Raw genomic sequence first — 17,747 nt, 5'->3', positions numbered from 1 at the left:
GGCTAAACATTACCTGATCAGTCACTCTCTTGCATTACTAAATAATAGGCTTAGGGACTGATTTACTAATAATGTCATTAATTTGTGCTGCTTCCATATCACAGCATTATTCCTTTTGAATACAGCCCAGCGTGTTCCTGTGACATGAGCCCATCTTCTCATGCTCATGCCAGTAATCCTCAAACACGTGTTCCTTGCAACCCATTGGGAATCAGTGAGATGCACCTACATTGCTAAACATCTGATATTTTTACAATTATTCTCAGCTTAAGTGGAGCCTTACTTGTCCACATTTGTACTTAAAATTTAAAAAGATTTCTTTTCAAATAGACTGTGTTTGATTGGAATATTACTACAGTGTCAGAATTGACAGAAATTCCTTATGTTCAGCTAAATCTTATTTGAAATTCTGGTCTTGTTTTAAAATTCTCAGGCACAGAGAGCACCAGCGCAGGACTGTCACCCTTCCTCAGCTGAGGTCAACTGTCAGCTAGGAGACATTGTTTCTTTATTTTGGAAAGGTTTTGTTTGAGAAAAGACTTGGTCTTTTAACCAGATCCTGCTTTTCATCTGTTTTTCATGGCACACGATCACATTTCCCAACCATTTACAAACAGGGACTGTCTGGCAGGATTTCCTGGATACACAGTAGTTTGAGATTGTAAAAGGTCAGCCTTCTGAACTGTGGTGATTACTGTGGTTATTTGTCCTGCCTTTTCTTCCATGGGAACTAGTCAGCTTGTATGGAAGGTAGAAACAGGGTCCAAGAAAAATTCATCTGCTAATCACCTCCACCACGAATCATTAAGAAAAAAAGTAGCCCAAGTAGGACACCTCCTGACCTTTGTATACTAAAACTCTCTGAAGAGCTGGAACCAATATATTGGGAGTCAGAGTTTTGTGAGAAACTTCTGAAAAGGTTATTTATAACCTGCTCCTGTTTTTGTCTAGTAGAGTGAGGTACTGAGGCCCTCACAGCACATAACCCGTGAGCTGAAGCTCTGTGAGCAGAGGGCAGTGGATAACCAGTGCCGACTGTGAAAAGAACCATTTCTTTATTAGACCTTTTTTTTAATATTCTAAGCCGACCTTCAAAATTAAAAGTAAGGGGGTAATAAAAACAGGTAAACCCAAAACAGATACTATTAGAAATTTGACCAATTCTAATTTGTTTCCTGTGAGTCAATTCACTGGAAGAAGTGATGGGATTTTTCTCATGTCCATATGCCGTGTAAGAGATTGAACCCTTGGAAATTTTTCTGTGTCATGAGGGAACCCCCTAAATGGGTAGTAGGGAATACTAGAGAAGATGCTGATGTTGATGAAAGACAGGGTTTTGGCATTATTTGCATAGAATCCATCAGACATTTCTTCAGGTCCTGAAAGTGAGGGTGTTGGAATATCTGAAGTTCTTATAGATTTCTTAATCTTACATGGAAGAGGAAGGAACCATGCTCCACTTCCCTTAGCTCCAGCAGTTGAGTTTGGTTGATTGCTTTTCTTTTCCTCGCCTTATGAGGAGTTCAGAAGAGGGCAAGATTCTGTTTTACCTTCTGTCTGTTAAAAAATGTTTCTCCTGAATTGTCTTTTGTCCGTACTGTATTCTCAGTAGTGATAAAATGTTCCGAATGGAGGAAGTAAGATAAGTCCTGATGCATTCAAGGTCATGGTTGTCTCAGTATTCATTTAAATGAAGCAGATTTTCTCCCACAGAATTCATTTTACAGAGGAAATGTCAAAGGCATCCCAATAGCTGCTTTCTCTGCCCATGGTGTCTGGAGTCTTTTTGCTGCTGTGTGAATGAGATCTAAAAGTTTTGGGGTTGCAGGATTGGGAGGGGAATGACAAGCTGCTTGACTGACTGTTTTTTAAATAGGTATGGATTCTCCCCCACTCTGGTGTGATTGTCTGCAAGAACATCACCCGTTGTAGTTGCCACTGGCTCACAGGTGGGTCAGTGCAGACCCTGTCTGGGAGAGTTCTCAGACCTTGCAGAAGTGCTTGGGCAGTACAACTCCATCAAGTAACCACGTGGCCATGTCCTTATGCACATAACACACATGATAAAAGAGATTTATAGTGTTTATTTAACTTTAGACACATAGGTTTTGAAACAGTGGGTCTTATGATTCTGTGATTATTCTACATCATATAACACTGAAAGGAGAGCAGACACCAAAAACCAGAATTTGTGGTTAGATAAAAATAAAAGTGGGATGCATTGAAGCATGGGAAAGTGAATAAAACTTCAGCATTTACAGGTATCAGTCACAAAGTTGTTCCTGACAGTTTTTCAATAACAAAAATTATTTTCTAAAATACTGAGAGATTTGAGTGGCTTGATATTTGAAATAATTCTAGCTACCTCGTAGCCACTATTATGGTAGAAAAATGTATGGTAGATTCAAACTAATTTTATTAATCTAAATAGTTATGCTTTTGATATATTGAATGAAATATGTTGCCTAAACATTATTTTTAGTTGCTTATATTGTAACTAAATCATAGAAGAAAATCCTTTTGCATTTGCTCCTTGGCAAGCTAAAGTCTTATTGACATGATATAGATCTTGGTCTGAAGACTTAGAGATTTGGGGCTTGGAGCAAAAACAACCCCAAAAATATGTTTTAGTATCTAGTTTGGCTCTGCATGTCTGTTGTGCTGTAGCCATTGGCATTCCTATTAAAATGCAAAGATTGCTGCCTGTGAAGTTCAGAGGGCAGAAGTTATTCTGACCTTTTTGGAGCTTAATAAATGTACTGACCTGAAAGCTGAGGTTGTGAGAATGATCTCACACTGAGAGCTGCCGTACCAGGAACTGCTTTGCAAAAACATGTGTATTTTGAGCCAGAGTGCTCAGTTTCCAGTGAAGGAGAATTGTTTGGGAAAAGCCAGTCGGTGTTACTGTTTGGAAACCCTGACCAAGCAGAACTGGAAAAAGAGAGCTTGTCATAGGAAAAAGTTAGAACAACTGCTGTGCATTTGTGGAAAGAAATTCTAGAGACTGTGGTGACACCATTTTGTTGTCTTTTGAAGAAATGCTGGTCCCTGTATGATTTCAAAACCAGAAGGGAGGCAGGATTGCAGATGTGCCTACCAAGGGAATAGAAAATTATTTATTTCTGCAACAAAAACCTTTTACAAAAGTGTACTTGAATATATTACAAGGAGCTGAAGCTCTTGACAAGTTATTCTTCGAATTACAGAGAGAAAACAGTGTGTAAGTGTTAGTTAAATAGCGCATAAAAAGTTTTGTTGGTATTACGATAATTACTCCAACCCTATTAATTCTCTGCTCAAAAGGGCACCGGTACTAGAATTTTTTTTTGTTGTTTGTTTGGTTTTTTGTTAATGCACATGCAAAATGCACAATGTCCTGGAAACATTAATGGTGATTCTCTGACAGAGTTAGAAAGCAAAGCATGACATAAAAATCTAGACTAAAGAGGAGAATTCTGGAAACAAATTCTACAGAATCATACATTTCTCTGCCTCCAGACTGTGCAGTAGAATACAACTTTACAAGATAATTTTCCTATAACTTCATAAGGGTTTTGTGTCCTGTTTTCATCTGATTGTTTTTCTGTCCTACCATGCACTCTTACCTGGGGAAGATTTTCATTGTGTCCCTGTCAGGGGATTCTGTGTAGTTGAAGGGGGGTTCTTGTTTGCTTATTTGTTAATTTTTACTGGAATGCAGAATATATTAAAGTAATAACAGGTTGTCTAGAAATGCCATCATGATTGTCAAAGAGTATTTTTTAGGTTGGGCCACTTCTCCCATTCTTGTTACAAGACAGCAGCGTTTTATATTTTATGTATGTAAACCCTGACTATTCATAAATATGGTCCCTTTTGACTTGGCTTTTATATTGGTAAACAGAGGCATTCACAACAAAACCTGATGATAGCCTTCTAGCTCAAGTAGAGGACAGTTAATTTTCTTTCATTCTGTAACCTATTTAACAATTTTGGAAACCGCACAAATCTGAAAATGTCATGTATCTCTCACAAAGGAATACTTTGTCTTCAGGGTATTATATTTCCCCCAAAATAAAATAAACGTGGTTTTTATAGAATCATTAATCTATCTATTTAAATATAAGTGCTACAGGCACTCATCGAGTAAACAAATGCATTATCGTCATTATATAGTGTATACATTAAAAAATCCCTTAAGAATGTTCTATATAATAACTTCATTCAGTACCTTTTTTTCTGTCTCCCAAGATTTGGGATTTCATCCAAATTCTAAAGGTTAAGTTCTCAATAGAATTCAAAGGGTGTTTTGTTTTAATTTGTGTAACTAGTTTAATGTGTTTTAAGGCCTCTGTGTACACCAACAATGGAATCAGTCAGTTACAGGGGAGCTAGCAGGACATTCCCAAAGTTCTCTTCTCAGTAGCAAATTACGCTGAAACTAATTCAGGGAAAGAGCAACTCTTTTCACCGAAGAAGTTACTTACCATAGGATAATAAATATGCAAATACAGATGTAATGTTCCAGCTTGAAGATTGGAGATGATGATGAACATGCATTAGAGAACAAAGTCCGTGGTTCAGTCAGTTTAATAATTACATTATGGCTCCTTGTTAAAGCTTCATGAAATTTTCATGAAACATTATTGGTGTCTGAAAAAGCAAGTGCCATGAATTTGAGTAGCTAAACCTTCAGGTCAGTATATTGCAGAGCTTCACCGGAGCTCCCACAGCAATGAGTGGTTGAACTGTTAAATGTTTTTAATTTCCGCACTCTAAAGGAGAAGTGATTGAGAGATACTGGATTTTATGTTTGTGTGTTTTTAGTGATGTCAGGAATGATAAGTTCTTATTCTTTCCAACTGTTCAATAGCAAAAATGGAATCAGTAGCATGCAGCTTTAAGCTCTTCTGCCTAATCGGTATTTTCCTTTCACGTGTATATACTGTGTGCATGATTTTTGCAAAATATTATTGACATGATGGCTTTGAATAGGGCAAAATTTTTTGCCTTCCTGATTAGCAGTGAGTAATGTCAGCATATAATTAAATTGCTGAGGCTGGGAAATAATGCTGAACAGCTGTTGTGGCTGTGCCACCAGTTGTTTCGAGGTGTCGGGGCATGGGCGTAGGGGCGGGGGAGTGGGATGAGCACCCTGAGTGCTTTTGCAACAGCTGTGGACACGGACTGGCTCCACCAGGTCACTCCAAAGTGCCAGTGAGTGTTTTGGAAGTGCCCAAAGTATGGGCAAAGTTCTTCCTTTTCAGAGAGGGAAGTTTTTCATACTGAAACCTCAATAAAGCATTTGTCTTTTGATGTCTGATTTTGGTGTAAAAAATACCACTGTAGATTTTTGTTAATCTCTCCCATTCTTCCCTCCTCCGTCAGAAATCACAAGACAGGGCAGACTGTGGAATAGGCTGACACTCTCCCAGCTGTCTCACAGTTGACTCGTCCTGACTGCAGGGCATGCTGAGAGCAGTGGCCTGGCCCTGTCCTTCTTTCCAAATATTTTTCTCCGATTTGTTTTGACTCACATGGGGCTGCAGGGTCAGGCAGATCAATCTGTTGGTGTAGCTGAAACAGTCAGCCGGGTTTGTTTCTGCAGGTTCAACACTTTAACCAAGGTGCTCACCCAGGTCACTGTGGCACTGCAGGCCCTGGAGGAGCAGCTGTGCCCTCAGGCCAAGGGAGCCCAGTGTAGGCTGCCTGCTTTGGGCTCTAATGTAATCCACCGAGATTCAGTTGGGACCTGAAACTGCCTCAGGAATCATTTGTGATTTAGAACCGCAGAAAAATAGAACAGACTTTAAACCAAATTTTATTTCCAACAGCCCAAGTGTCCCATGGTCTGCCTCGGACGTTTGGAAACATCAAGAAGCTTCAATATGTCAAGGCACCGTGCAAAATAGCAGGAAATATGCTGTATCTATCTGATTTTCCCACCCCACAGTGTTGTCCCACGGAAGGAGCATCTTGCCCATTTGCCAAGTTGACCCATGTTCTGTACCATATTCCCACAGCGTGGCCCTGGGCACAGGCCGGTGCCAGACACTCTGTGTCTGTCCTTAGCTAACCAGGTGGACACCAGTAGTCTAAATTATCCTGTCTGGTTCTTGTGTAGCACCATCACCAGGTTTTCTTTAGAAGAATTCATAATTTCTCATATGTCTTTTTAGAGGAGATGGGACCCTTCTAAAAATAAATGTACATTCCACTTGTGTGTATGAGAAAGAAGGTAATAGCAGTCTTCTCTGCATACCTGGAAGAGAACTAGCCCTATCAGCTTTTCTTTATATGATGTTGGAAAGTGTCAGGCTAATGGAGAAATACATGTTTTGCAGATAGTAATAATTTTTAATGTGGTTGTTACAGGTGATAAAGCTACAAGGGAATGAAGTGGGATGTGGTGAATGTTGTCTCTTGGGTATGCTATTTTTACCCATTATTTGCTAAAAATAGTTTTTTGAATTATTGTATCTTCACAAAATAGCCTAAAGAAAGGCTCTAGTCCTTCATCTTCTGTTGATCTGTTTTAGTGCTCACTGAAAGAAAAAGGCTTTTTATCTCTATTTAACTGCATGAAAGGGTGTATGTGTTTAAAAGTAAGAACCCCTCCAACCTACACTAACCCCCCAATGACTTCCTGTGATTTATAATATGCCAGGCACTCATAGTGGTGGCTGAAGTCATTGTAAGCTGTGTTTTGAGCACAAAAGCGATACCTATTTTGTAGGGTCAGGGCCTAGATGTTTCAAAGTGCTCCCTGAAAACACTGGACACTGCTAAATATGTTGTACCTCTGATTTGTAGAATGGAGACAGCCTTACAAAATCAAATGGAGATCTCTGAAGTTGCAGTGTGATGATATACTCATTATCTTTTAAAGATTATTACACCTGTCACTAGAATAGAGTTTCAAAATTTTGCAGCAGGTACAGGATGAAGCTGTGTGTTAGTTAAAGAAAATAATTCACAGCACCTCAGAAATGGAGCCTTTGAATAGTGAAATGCATTTAGTGAGTAAAGCAGGCACACTCTGGAAAAAGTGTGTAATTAGATAATTAATGGTGGTATCACAATGCACAACCATGAGAGGACCAAGAGAGGCTAGTACTGAGTTAGCTGTGTTCATTGTATTAAACTTTTCACATTCCTTTTTTTTGTGTGTAGTGTAAACATAAGCTGAAAGAAAAGACTGAGACAACTGCCAGCCTAATGACATTGATGCTTTGTCTGCACAGTCTGGCATGTAAACTGTCAGTGCCAATCAAGGGTTTTCTCCAAACATGTTCTGTGTGGGCTCATGCCAGAGTGAAGCTCATTGTCTTTAACAGGATGTGATTCAGATCATAATTTAACTCAGTCGCATTTCCACTTAAATTTGCATTTAATGGTGCTGTAAACAAGTGACAAGCCATAAAAATTGGGCTGCCCTAGTGAAATCATTGCATGATTTTCAAGCTTTACACCTGTAGGAGAAGTGACTGTCCCTTATGTGTTTGAAGGAAGCTCTCACATCATGAGAACTGTCGCAGTCTACTTTACTGAGTTAGAGTTATCAAATGCACAGGTGAGTGCATGATATTAAGACATAGTGCTGTATTTTCTGTAAAGTCTCTTTATGCTGTGATGAGAGCAGAACTTGGCTCTTGAAATTTTCCAGTTCATGGTGAGAGAAGGGGAGAAGCAGCATGGCAAAGCAAGAGATCCAACTGCTTGCTACAGACAGGCAGTTGTTGAAACATGTCCTGCCCTTCTTTTGTGCATATAAGAGCCATGGGGAAGACAGAATATTCACAAAGAAATATTTTGCTAATAATTAAGAAGAGTGCTTAGTGAAGGATTCTTAAAAAGAAGCATTCACAGATTCCTTTTCCATATCCAAGGGTTATTGAACATAGCATATGTACAGGGTTTTTTATTAGAGGCAATCTAAAATGTTTCTCACCTACTGTTTTTAGTGAACAATAAGTTCCTTCTCCATTTAGGATTAGAAGGATGACAGTGACTGAAGTGCATCCCCAGGTCTGCAGAGCCAGCAGGTGCTGGTACAAGCTGACCCTGGTGGGACAGGGGCAGGGCTGGGGGTGACAGGCTGGGCACCGCCTGGCGAGGAAGAATTTTGCTACGTGTTGTGGTGCCCCCAGCCAGACCTCCCACCGGTTCCAACAGCTGCCAGAAGCTGCTGTGAAGTACCACCTAATTATAGAATTTCCTTGATTCTCTTCGTCTCCTTCAGAGATTCCTGGTCCCACCCTTGGCCAAACTCACCCCTTAAGGCAAGGCACTCACGGAGGCATAAGAGTGGCACCGCTGCTGCTGCCATCCCTGGGGAGCTGGTGGTGTTTCTGTAGTGAGCAGTGGGTCTGGAGGTCTCTAAACACACCAATAAATGTAACTACTCTTGGTAAGCATTTAAAAATACTAATTTGTGAGTTATTTTTTTGCCCAAAACAGTATTTTTATTTTTCGATACACAGTGAGTGTCATCTTTCTACTCCTGAAGTTTCCTAGGAGCAGACACTAGGCCTGGAAATAATTTTGAAGTGTGTGAGGGAAGTAAGATCAAAGGTTTTCTTAAGAGAAAAAGGTTATTTTTATATGCACAGTAATTTTTTTCATCTTAATTGTTACACAGAACTAAGTACTTGCACACTTTTTTTCCCCCATTTACCTTAAAGTGGTAAAATCATGCTTCTGAAAGCCACTTCACGAGTTTTTTTTTCCTTAGGTGAACTGAAATCTTGTGACTTACTAGTTTTTCGAAATGAGATTGTACTAAGTAGATTTCATTTCTAGTAATGGTTTTTGAATTCCCTGTTTACTGACAAAGAATATTTGTTCTGTGGTCTTTCCTTTTGAGCTTATTCACTTCTGCGATGTCAAAGATCCCAGATAGTGAAGGACCTTGACAGCCCTTTCCTGGATTTTCTTTTTTAGCCCAGTTTGATAGTGCATTGTCATATATACACACATATTCCATTAATTTCCGTGAGAAGCGGACACCTGGACATAGGGTAATTGTTTCCAAAACTAAAAATCATTTCTATTCATATATTAAGTTTTGCTCGCCTATGACTGCAAGACATAAAGGTCACTTAAAAAAGAATAATAGAACCAAGGTTTTTAGGAAGTAGATGATACCAGACTTTTACAGGTGCCCAAGATTCTGTGAGCTTATACAGTTTCCTTTTGCTGCTGGATCCTGCATGGTGGTGGTTACTGGAATAGTGTGGGGCTTGGCTCTGGCTGTCGTTTTCCCAGAAATTTCACTGCAGTACCACGAGCAAGCTCAGACAATAGACTGGGATGTTTTGGCCCCGAGGTAATTTTGTTGAATTTAAAAAACTTGCCATCTGTATAAAGGCCTATCTGCCACATGACAGTGCCAGAGCACTGTGAGTGGGCTCTGACTTCAGATACACTTCCTTTTTGTCCTGTTTTTGTTTACGGGGAGCAGAGGGACAGAGAGAAGGTTGAGCAATGCTTTGGCTCTGTTCCAGGAGCGGTAAACAGATTTCCCAATGTTTGGCAATGTCAGGGTAGCTGGAAGGGGGTGGCTGGAGCTGCTCCAGGGCAGTGGGATCATGGTCCCCTTGGGGCGGCTCCTGAGTCAGAGCGTGAGGGCTCTGGGTGCTGCTCAGTCACCAGGCCCCACTCAGCAACAGCAGCTTCACTGTGATGTGGCTCAGTCCCAAAATCCACACTCAGTCCCTGTGTCCAAGCCCTAATAAAGGACCCCAAGAAGCTCAACAGTGTTAGGCAGACTCTTCATTCGTGTTATTTCAAGTGAGAGTGCACTTACAGAATAATCTGTTCATTCTTCTCAGTTCTCCTTAAACCGTTTTTAGATGAGTAGCTCTGAATTTCCTAGTACTAGGAAAAAACCAGTCTGAAAATAGAAGCCACTGAAATACATTTGGTGTCCTTCATGCTGCTGCTTTCTAATTTAAACTCACTGAGCTGTCTTGGCACAGCTGCAGTGGAAGTGGGGGATTAGAGCCTCGCAGTTAAAAAATGCAGGACATGGCAGCAGCACAAATTCTGGAGAACATTGACACTTCAAAGCAGGAGGCAGACACCCAAACAGGAGGCATTTAACAAAAGCCTAAGGTACAACAGATGGAACAGAATCACAAAGTCCTAGTAAAATACTCAGCTGTTTAGATCCAAGCTTTGCTTTAATTTTTCTCTGATGAGGGACCACCATTGGGATGCAATTTGCCACTGGAGCATCACAGATTATGGGTGGGAATGCCGTGATTTGGGCAGTTGGGGCCGTGGTTATGATAACACGTTCTGCATCAGAGTTGACAGATTCTTGTGTATCTCCTTTGGGTTGTAAATATTTAACTTTCCCAGATTTTAGTGAGAACATGGAAACTTCTTTTTTGCCTATGGAGACCCCCATCATCTCATCTGTGATGCAGAAATAGAAGCTAAGATTAACTCTGCTTTCCTGTCCTGCTTATTTATGAATGAAGACCTTGTTGAGAAATGGCCTACTCTGACACTAGGATATATAATAAGAAGTGCAAAAATTGCTCATAAAAAACTTGAAAGTGAGAATTTGAATATGGAGTTTGGGGCTGCTTTTTCATATGTTTGACTATGCCTCAAAAAGAATCTTATAAAAGCAAGTAATAAAAGTTCCTTGCATATTTACATAATTCTCTCTGTTTAAATATTATAGATGAGGTAAGATAGTGTTAAAGTTTGGGGCTCTTTGGCTTCATGCACAATATACAATAATTCTTATACTTGAAATGTAAGTAAAAAGAAGAAAAGCTGGAATATAATAAAGGTTTACAATGAGGGGAGAATAAAGTGTTTTAATGCTAGGGAGAAGCAATGATGAGTGGTTTCATTGTGAATGATAACAAATACTTCAGAAGCTGTGAACAAAGGAAGTGACTCAGCAGCTTAGAAACTTAGAAGCATTGACTTGAAAGTGGGATCTTCAGTTAGGGTTTGGGAACTGTATATTAAATGTAAAATATTAGAAAAAGAAAATGACTACAGACTAAATAAAGACAGTGGCACTTTTTTCTATTTACATTCCTTTTTTTTTTCTCTGCTTGTAATTCACATTATTTTTAGTAATACCTGAGATATACATTACAATATACATGGAAACTTGCTTGTGAAATAGTTCTGGTTATCAGCTGGGTGTGAAGTGGTGACAGCAGTGGTAGCTATGCCACCAGTGTCAGCAAAAGCAATTACAAGCTCAAGACTAAGCACAGTAAAGATGATGTTACACTCTGCTTTCATGAAAGTTGGATTGAAATGATTTTCCAGACACAGAATATTTAAATTTTTATTCTTCTTCACATGTTCTTCTTAAAGACTCTTTTAACAAAAAACTAACAGAGGAGAACCCATCCAAGTACAGACAGTAACCCATGGCCTGGTTAGTTGGTTGGGCTTGGAGCCAGGCAGTCCCTTAATAGATACCAGACTATTGATTTCTTTAACACAGTTCCTTTTCTTGTTTCTTGTTTCAAGTGGAATTACACACTGATCCTTAAAATCCTTGTCCCGATAAGTTTCTTTCAAAACAAATGCATTTCAGTGTTAACTCTCAGTTGCAACAAAACCACAGTTCCTTCCCCACTGAATTCTGTGGTCAAAAATATTTTACAGTGATCATTGTTATAGTCATCTTCCTGTAAAATCTATGTGGATTTATGCACAAATCCATTGCTTTCAGGGTAATACACATACATGAGGGTCTGCTTACTGGAGGGGCAGGTACATTGCTGGCTACATTGCAATAAAATCCGTTAGTGCCTTTATAGAGAAATTGGGGATTACACATGAGTCAGGTGGCTGTCATCTGCCAGGTTTGATAGTGGGAACATATTCTGGTATTCTTGGAGACGTACAGACAGACTAGTTTTCATGGTGTAGGAAGGAACAAAGCAGTTGGATTTGGCAAGACAAACACTTGCCTTTACAAAACGCAGAGCAAGACAACTATGTATTGCTGAGTGAGGAATGGCCAGATATTGAGTATGTAGAAGAAGACTGGTAGGACAAGAGTAAAAAACTTTTGGACAATTGAATAATCTGGAAGATGAGTGTATTACAGATTTTCAGTATCACAATAGAATTCACCAGTTATTCAAGGAAAAGTAATTATTCAACAGTAGGGCAAAAGGAGTTAAAACAGCAGGGGCAGAAGATCAGAAGCAAAAAATAAATGACCAGATAATAGATAATTTCAAGTGGGTTACAGTGAGATGAGAAAGGCAGACAGATGTGGGATAAGAAAAGCAAAAAAATGACATTATGCCTAACTTTGTATATAATATATTGAGTTTATTTTGTTAAGCTTGTGTTTTTTCTTTCTCAGTCACATAGAAAAAATTACAACATGGCAAGATCCTCGAAAGCCTGTGAACCAGCCGCTGAATCACGTTAGCCATCATCCTGCAGCCACGGCCACACGAGTGCCACAGAGGCCCATGGCAATGTCTCAGCCAAATCTCAGTGAGTACTGGATGACATCTCTCTGAAAACACAAAAGAGATAGGAGAGACACCTTCTCCTGATTTGCTTATCAAAGTAATTTTTGGTTCAAGAAGGTAGCTCTGATTTTGCTGTCAGACCTAACAGTGTGTTTTCCCCTTCATTTACTTAATTTTCCCTCTGTAGAGTTGGCAGCAAGTGAATTTGTACTGTTTGAGGTGAAGTTCTAAATCTCATGCATTTTAGTTTAGAGCCTCTGTGACAAATTTTTGATATAGTATTAAACATAGAAAACATAAAAAAATAAGCTCTTTCTGTGCTTTTCCATTCTGAGGTGGTATAGAGCCCTCACAAGCCCTGTGTCACGTCCAGGCTGTTGGATGACCTGTTCACAGCTAGTTCTGTGTTTCTTCAGGTCAGAGGATGTAGATGGTTTGCTTGGTAGTTTTTTGATGGTTGTAGGGTTTTTGCATAATGAGGTTCTGCATTGGAAGCAACTTGCAAAAAGTCTGTTTTTCAGTATGAATTACCTACAAACTTTTTATAAGTGGTCTGATTCCCTTGATATTCCTGTTTAGCACTTAAAGTGTAAATTTAATCAACTTACATTAGTCTGCCATTGCCAGATGTGAACCTTAGTGAAAATAAAGCCATTAAACCTGAAAATTTTAAAGAAAGTATATAAGTGGAAAAAACCAATACTCCCTAATATTTCACTTCTTTAGCTTTAACTTTTCTACTGCTCAAGAAAATGAGAACAGATGGATGAGCTTGCAGGCTCAAGATCACAAAACTGTGTCAAATAGGTAGTCTTAAAAACACAGCAGATTCTTGTTCTGGTTAATTTTTGGTAAGTCGATCTCATGATTTCTTGATTATTCACTTGCAGTGTGGTTAATCAGGGCATGTCTCTTCACATGCCAGGAAAATGGTGAATGTTTGTCTGCTAATGGTCACCAATAGAAGTAGTGCAATATACATATTTACTTTTGTCTTATATTTATAAGAAACACCTAGGCTGACTTCTGAGGTAATTAACTTCAGTTCTTTCTTCTGCCTTTCTCTCAACCCCTGCCCTGCTGGAATATATGCAGTAAGAGTGTTGGTTGTGTTCTGTGAGTTAGTGGGCAGTAGCAAATCATAAAGTGAGGGTGGATATCTGCAGAAGAAACCTGTGTAAAATCTGACAGGTTAGGGTGTCTGCAGAGTGTCACAGCACACGGTGAAACAATTGCTCTGCTGTGGCTTCCAACCAGCTGTGTGTGGGTCACTGTTTATAGCAGTGCTGGAGTGGCCCAGAGGTAAGAATAGGACAGTGGGCTTTTTGTTCACACCAACTCCTCTGCTTATGTTGACATCTGTTACATTGTCCCTAGGTAAAAAACAAAGGAGATGCCCTAAATCAGGACAGTGTACAGCACGCTTTTCCCCTCAGTTGCTTAGTGGAAGTGAATCAAAACCAAATCCTGTATGAAATACATGTATACTGAATTTTAGAGGAAGGTCTTACTTGAGATACAAAGAGTTAGAAATAAAAGTGTACACCTAATGAAGAGACTATTCTTGAAGGGACTTCAGGTGCCCAAAGAGGGCATTTTCACAGACTTCAAAATCTGTCACATCAAATGCAGACTCTATTTCATTCAGCATCCTTCACATACATATATGATGAAGTTCCACTTTTTGGTAGGTATTTATGGAGTCCTTGGCATAGTGGTTCAGATCTGTCATTAAATTTCCCGCTAGAAATAGTATGTAGAAATTTACAGAGTCTCCATATTTGTTTAATCAAGAAAACATTTTGTCAATATGTCTTGGTGAACTTTTTCTCATTCCGGTGGCTTTCAAAGGCATGCTGTGATGCTTTGGGAGCAAGCAAATCTGTTTGCACAGCTGAGTAGCACTTCCAGCATCATATTATTTCAGCATCACAGTCCCTGATTTTCCAGTCCACCTCTTTGAACACACTGTGACAATATTTTATGAAAAATATATCTTAAAAGTTTTAATCTAGAAAGTGTGTGTGTATATGCATATATACACACACAGAAATGACACAGAAAGATTGCAATAATCTGAACAGAACACAGCAGCCTCTGAATACTTCATATGGCAGTTTAAAATACATGTGACTGCAGTTTCCAGCACTAAAGTAGAATGTGTCTATTTTTAATTTGCCATAGCCAAAAGGAAGGGCCCTTCTGCTGCTCTGTGGTGCCAGCAATGTTACTGCTAAACCTGCCTTCCTGGGTCTGCTCTGGGCTGCAGGGAGCAGTGCTGGCCTGGCAGTCAGACCCCTGAGCCAGAAGTCAATGTGCCAACATCCCACAGACATCAGAGGAGAAGGGGGAACTGGATGCCCAGCGAAGCCACTCTTCCGGCCCTCATTTTGTGACTTTTTAGCAAATGAAGTCTGTGCACCTGTCTTTCGCCTTAGCGGGTTTTTTTGTACTGTAGGAATTAAAAGAAGTTTTTCTTTTGAAGATGTGCCACTTAAAAAAAAAGGATCTAAGTGTTTCAGGTCTGCACTTCCGATTACTAACACATGTGTTTTCCTTGCTTTATTTCTTATGAAGAGGAGGAGGATGTGGTCTGTTCTGTACAACTTATTGCTTCGGTTTATAAACTGCTTTCAGCAATATTTGCTGGGTATTGTACAAAGGCACAAACATTTCATCAAAGCACAGAGTGTGACTTAGTGATACCAAATCATAGTATGCTTGTGCTGGAGGCATACAAAAGCACATGGTGAAAGTTGATTGAAGTTAGTAGTCATATCTTAAAAAACTGCTGTATTTTTCTACCTTTTTTCTTACTGTGGTTTTATGTTGTATATTCATGAGCTATACATGAAGCTACACACTTCACCAGTGTTAGTTTTCATACTAACATTTAAAGCACTGCCTTTTAAATGTTATAGAACGAAGGCATCAGAAGCGATCTCTTCCTTTGATGCAGCTCGCTCGGCAAGTTTCTGTGCTTATTTACTCACCACCACTAAATTCAGTGCAGTTTCATGAATGAAAAGGGAAATTTGTCACAGAGATGGAAAGCATATTCTTGCGGGTTACCATATATTCAGGCTTGTTCAGTCTGCTTTTTCTTAACATTTTACCATTGTTATTCTTCTAAGACAGTTTGTAGATGTATATACTAAGGAAAATACAACATTAATAGGAATCTTTTAACTGTATGTCTTGTTGTTGGCAACGATAGGGGAAACAATCAGCCTTTGACTGAGAACCAGCAGAAACACTGTATTTCTTGTGTCTTCATAAGGACTTCAGAAATCACATTGACTGTGATGCTGAATCTGCACAGATCTTAATTTTCTGCCCATTCTAAAACAGAGTCTTTTTCAGCTGATTGATAAGGTATTAACTATCTATTGCCAGTCAATTTTCGCCCATCACACAAGGGCCATATGTGGAAGGAGGGGTTATTGTACACCCTTATTTTAGGCATCAGGTCTAGGTCCCTGAATAGGAAGACGAATTCCCAGGGATTCCCTGTGCCCAGGAGGAAGGGGAGAGCAGTTGCAGTGCAGCGAGCTAAGGCTCCCTGATTAAAGGCTCCTGTGGGAGTGCCCGAGTCCGAGCTACAGATGCTGTTCTGCCTTCATGGCACTCCCTGGTGTAAGAAGATTGTGAGGAATGATTTTGAGCTATGTGTAACAAAATTTAGGGGGAAAATAAGATCTTACAGAAGTTTCTTTTGCAACATTTTTTAATTAAATGCTGCTTGTTTTGTAGTCTTTCTCTATTCTGCATTATGCAACACTCAAATCCATTGTTATTTTCATCTTTCTTCCTTCAAACTGTTTTAAAGAGATTTCTTTCGTGATCGTACTTTTCATCCAGTGGGTGAGCACAATCTGGTCTTCATTTAAATGTTTTCCAATTTAACAGTTTGCAACTTACTTTGACGTAAAATAATAAACCCCTCTAATGGCATTTATGTTTTCTGTAGAATTTAGCCTGAATTTATATGTGAGTTCCTTAAAAAGCTCATACTAAAAGAAAAGACTATCTGCAAAAAACCTCAGAATACTTGTGGGTGAAGTGGCCCACCCCCGTCGGACACAGTCGGAGGTGGGATTGGGGCCTCGGAGCAAACAGCAGCTGCAGGCTGGGAGGCACAGTTACTCTGCCCACGTGAGGGATTGAGATGTGTGCTAAGCAGTGCCCAGAGTTTGGTGGTTTGAGAGTTTTGGGCACTCTGCCACTTTGTGAAATGCCTCTGAGTTTGTTAGGGTGTGGACAGGGGCTTTTAATTTATCCAACTAGAAACCATGGTTAAGAGGGGTGTTTGGTCTGACTCAAGCCACCAGCCGGGTGGGATGTCCCTGACACTCCCTGATGCCTGGCCCCCATCATCCCCTTGGCCTCTCTTCACAGTGGACAGTCGAGGACCAGCAATCTCAGAAAGATATACCTGGCTTTACCCCTTCTGGTACACAGGAGAACTTTTGTGACTCATCAAACTGTGCACAGAGATAGGATTGATGGGCAGAAGGGCTTTTAAATGCTGCAGTCATGACCTGACTGTCAGGGAGGGAGTGACAAGGGCTGGAGCACAGAAATTAGTAGAACTGTGTTTGCATGGGTCCCTTATGTGTTAGAACTGGGACATCTATTACCCTGTCTGGTTTTTTCCCTCGTGATGAATTATTTTCCATGTAAGTATGGAAAGGTCCCTTCTGACTGGGGCTGTTCTATGATGATGGTTGATAACTGGATGATTTCACAACTCATAAATCATTATCTTAGTGCATAGTGTCTGTTGGCCCAGGTAATGCTGCCTTCAGAAAATGTACCGGATCTCTCTTAATTCTGTACACTGACGTAATACCTCGTAACTATATATTCTCTTAGGTTCTGTCAAGATAAGTTCATTAATATGCCCATTTTCAGGGAAAAAAATCATAAATATTCTTATTGTTATAGTTTCTGAGGTTTCCAATGTTCCTGTACTCTGGAGCAGATTGTTTTACTTTATCTCTGTGCTGCTGTTTTATCAGTTATCTGCTAGTGACATCCTCAGAGGGGTTTGATAAGAACCTGTGGACTCTATGAAGTGTACTGAATGGAGGGACAGCTGCTGGGAGATCACTATTAATGCTGTGAGCTCACAAAGGTGAGGATGCTTGTTTTGAGGTAAGGAGAGCAGCTGGATGAGTTTCCACACAGCTGAGGCCTTGCACAACAAGTTAAGATTGTGTCCATCACAGAACATCTCAGGTGGGAAGGGGCCTTGTGAGGTCTCTAACCTGGCCTCCTGCTGAAAGCAAG

At 39.9% G+C, this 17,747-nt stretch overlaps 1 protein-coding gene across 2 annotated transcripts in view; it reads left to right on the top strand.

Annotated features, from left to right (window-relative positions):
* WWTR1 (WW domain containing transcription regulator 1) overlaps positions 1–17,747 on the top strand; it is a 44,613-nt gene that overhangs the window by 6,742 nt on the left and 20,124 nt on the right. For both annotated transcript variants that reach the window (XM_029962341.1, XM_018079244.2), the window contains exon 2: positions 12,341–12,477. In XM_029962341.1, coding sequence (XP_029818201.1) covers positions 12,341–12,477 — 137 coding nt within the window. The remainder of the gene's footprint in view (positions 1–12,340; positions 12,478–17,747) is intronic.

Source organism: Manacus vitellinus, unplaced genomic scaffold (assembly GCF_001715985.3).
Source record: "Manacus vitellinus isolate BGI_N305 unplaced genomic scaffold, ASM171598v3 scaffold_45_pilon, whole genome shotgun sequence".
NCBI classification, from domain to species: Eukaryota; Metazoa; Chordata; class Aves; order Passeriformes; family Pipridae; genus Manacus; species Manacus vitellinus.
This window is presented reverse-complemented; position numbering and strand designations above follow the sequence as displayed.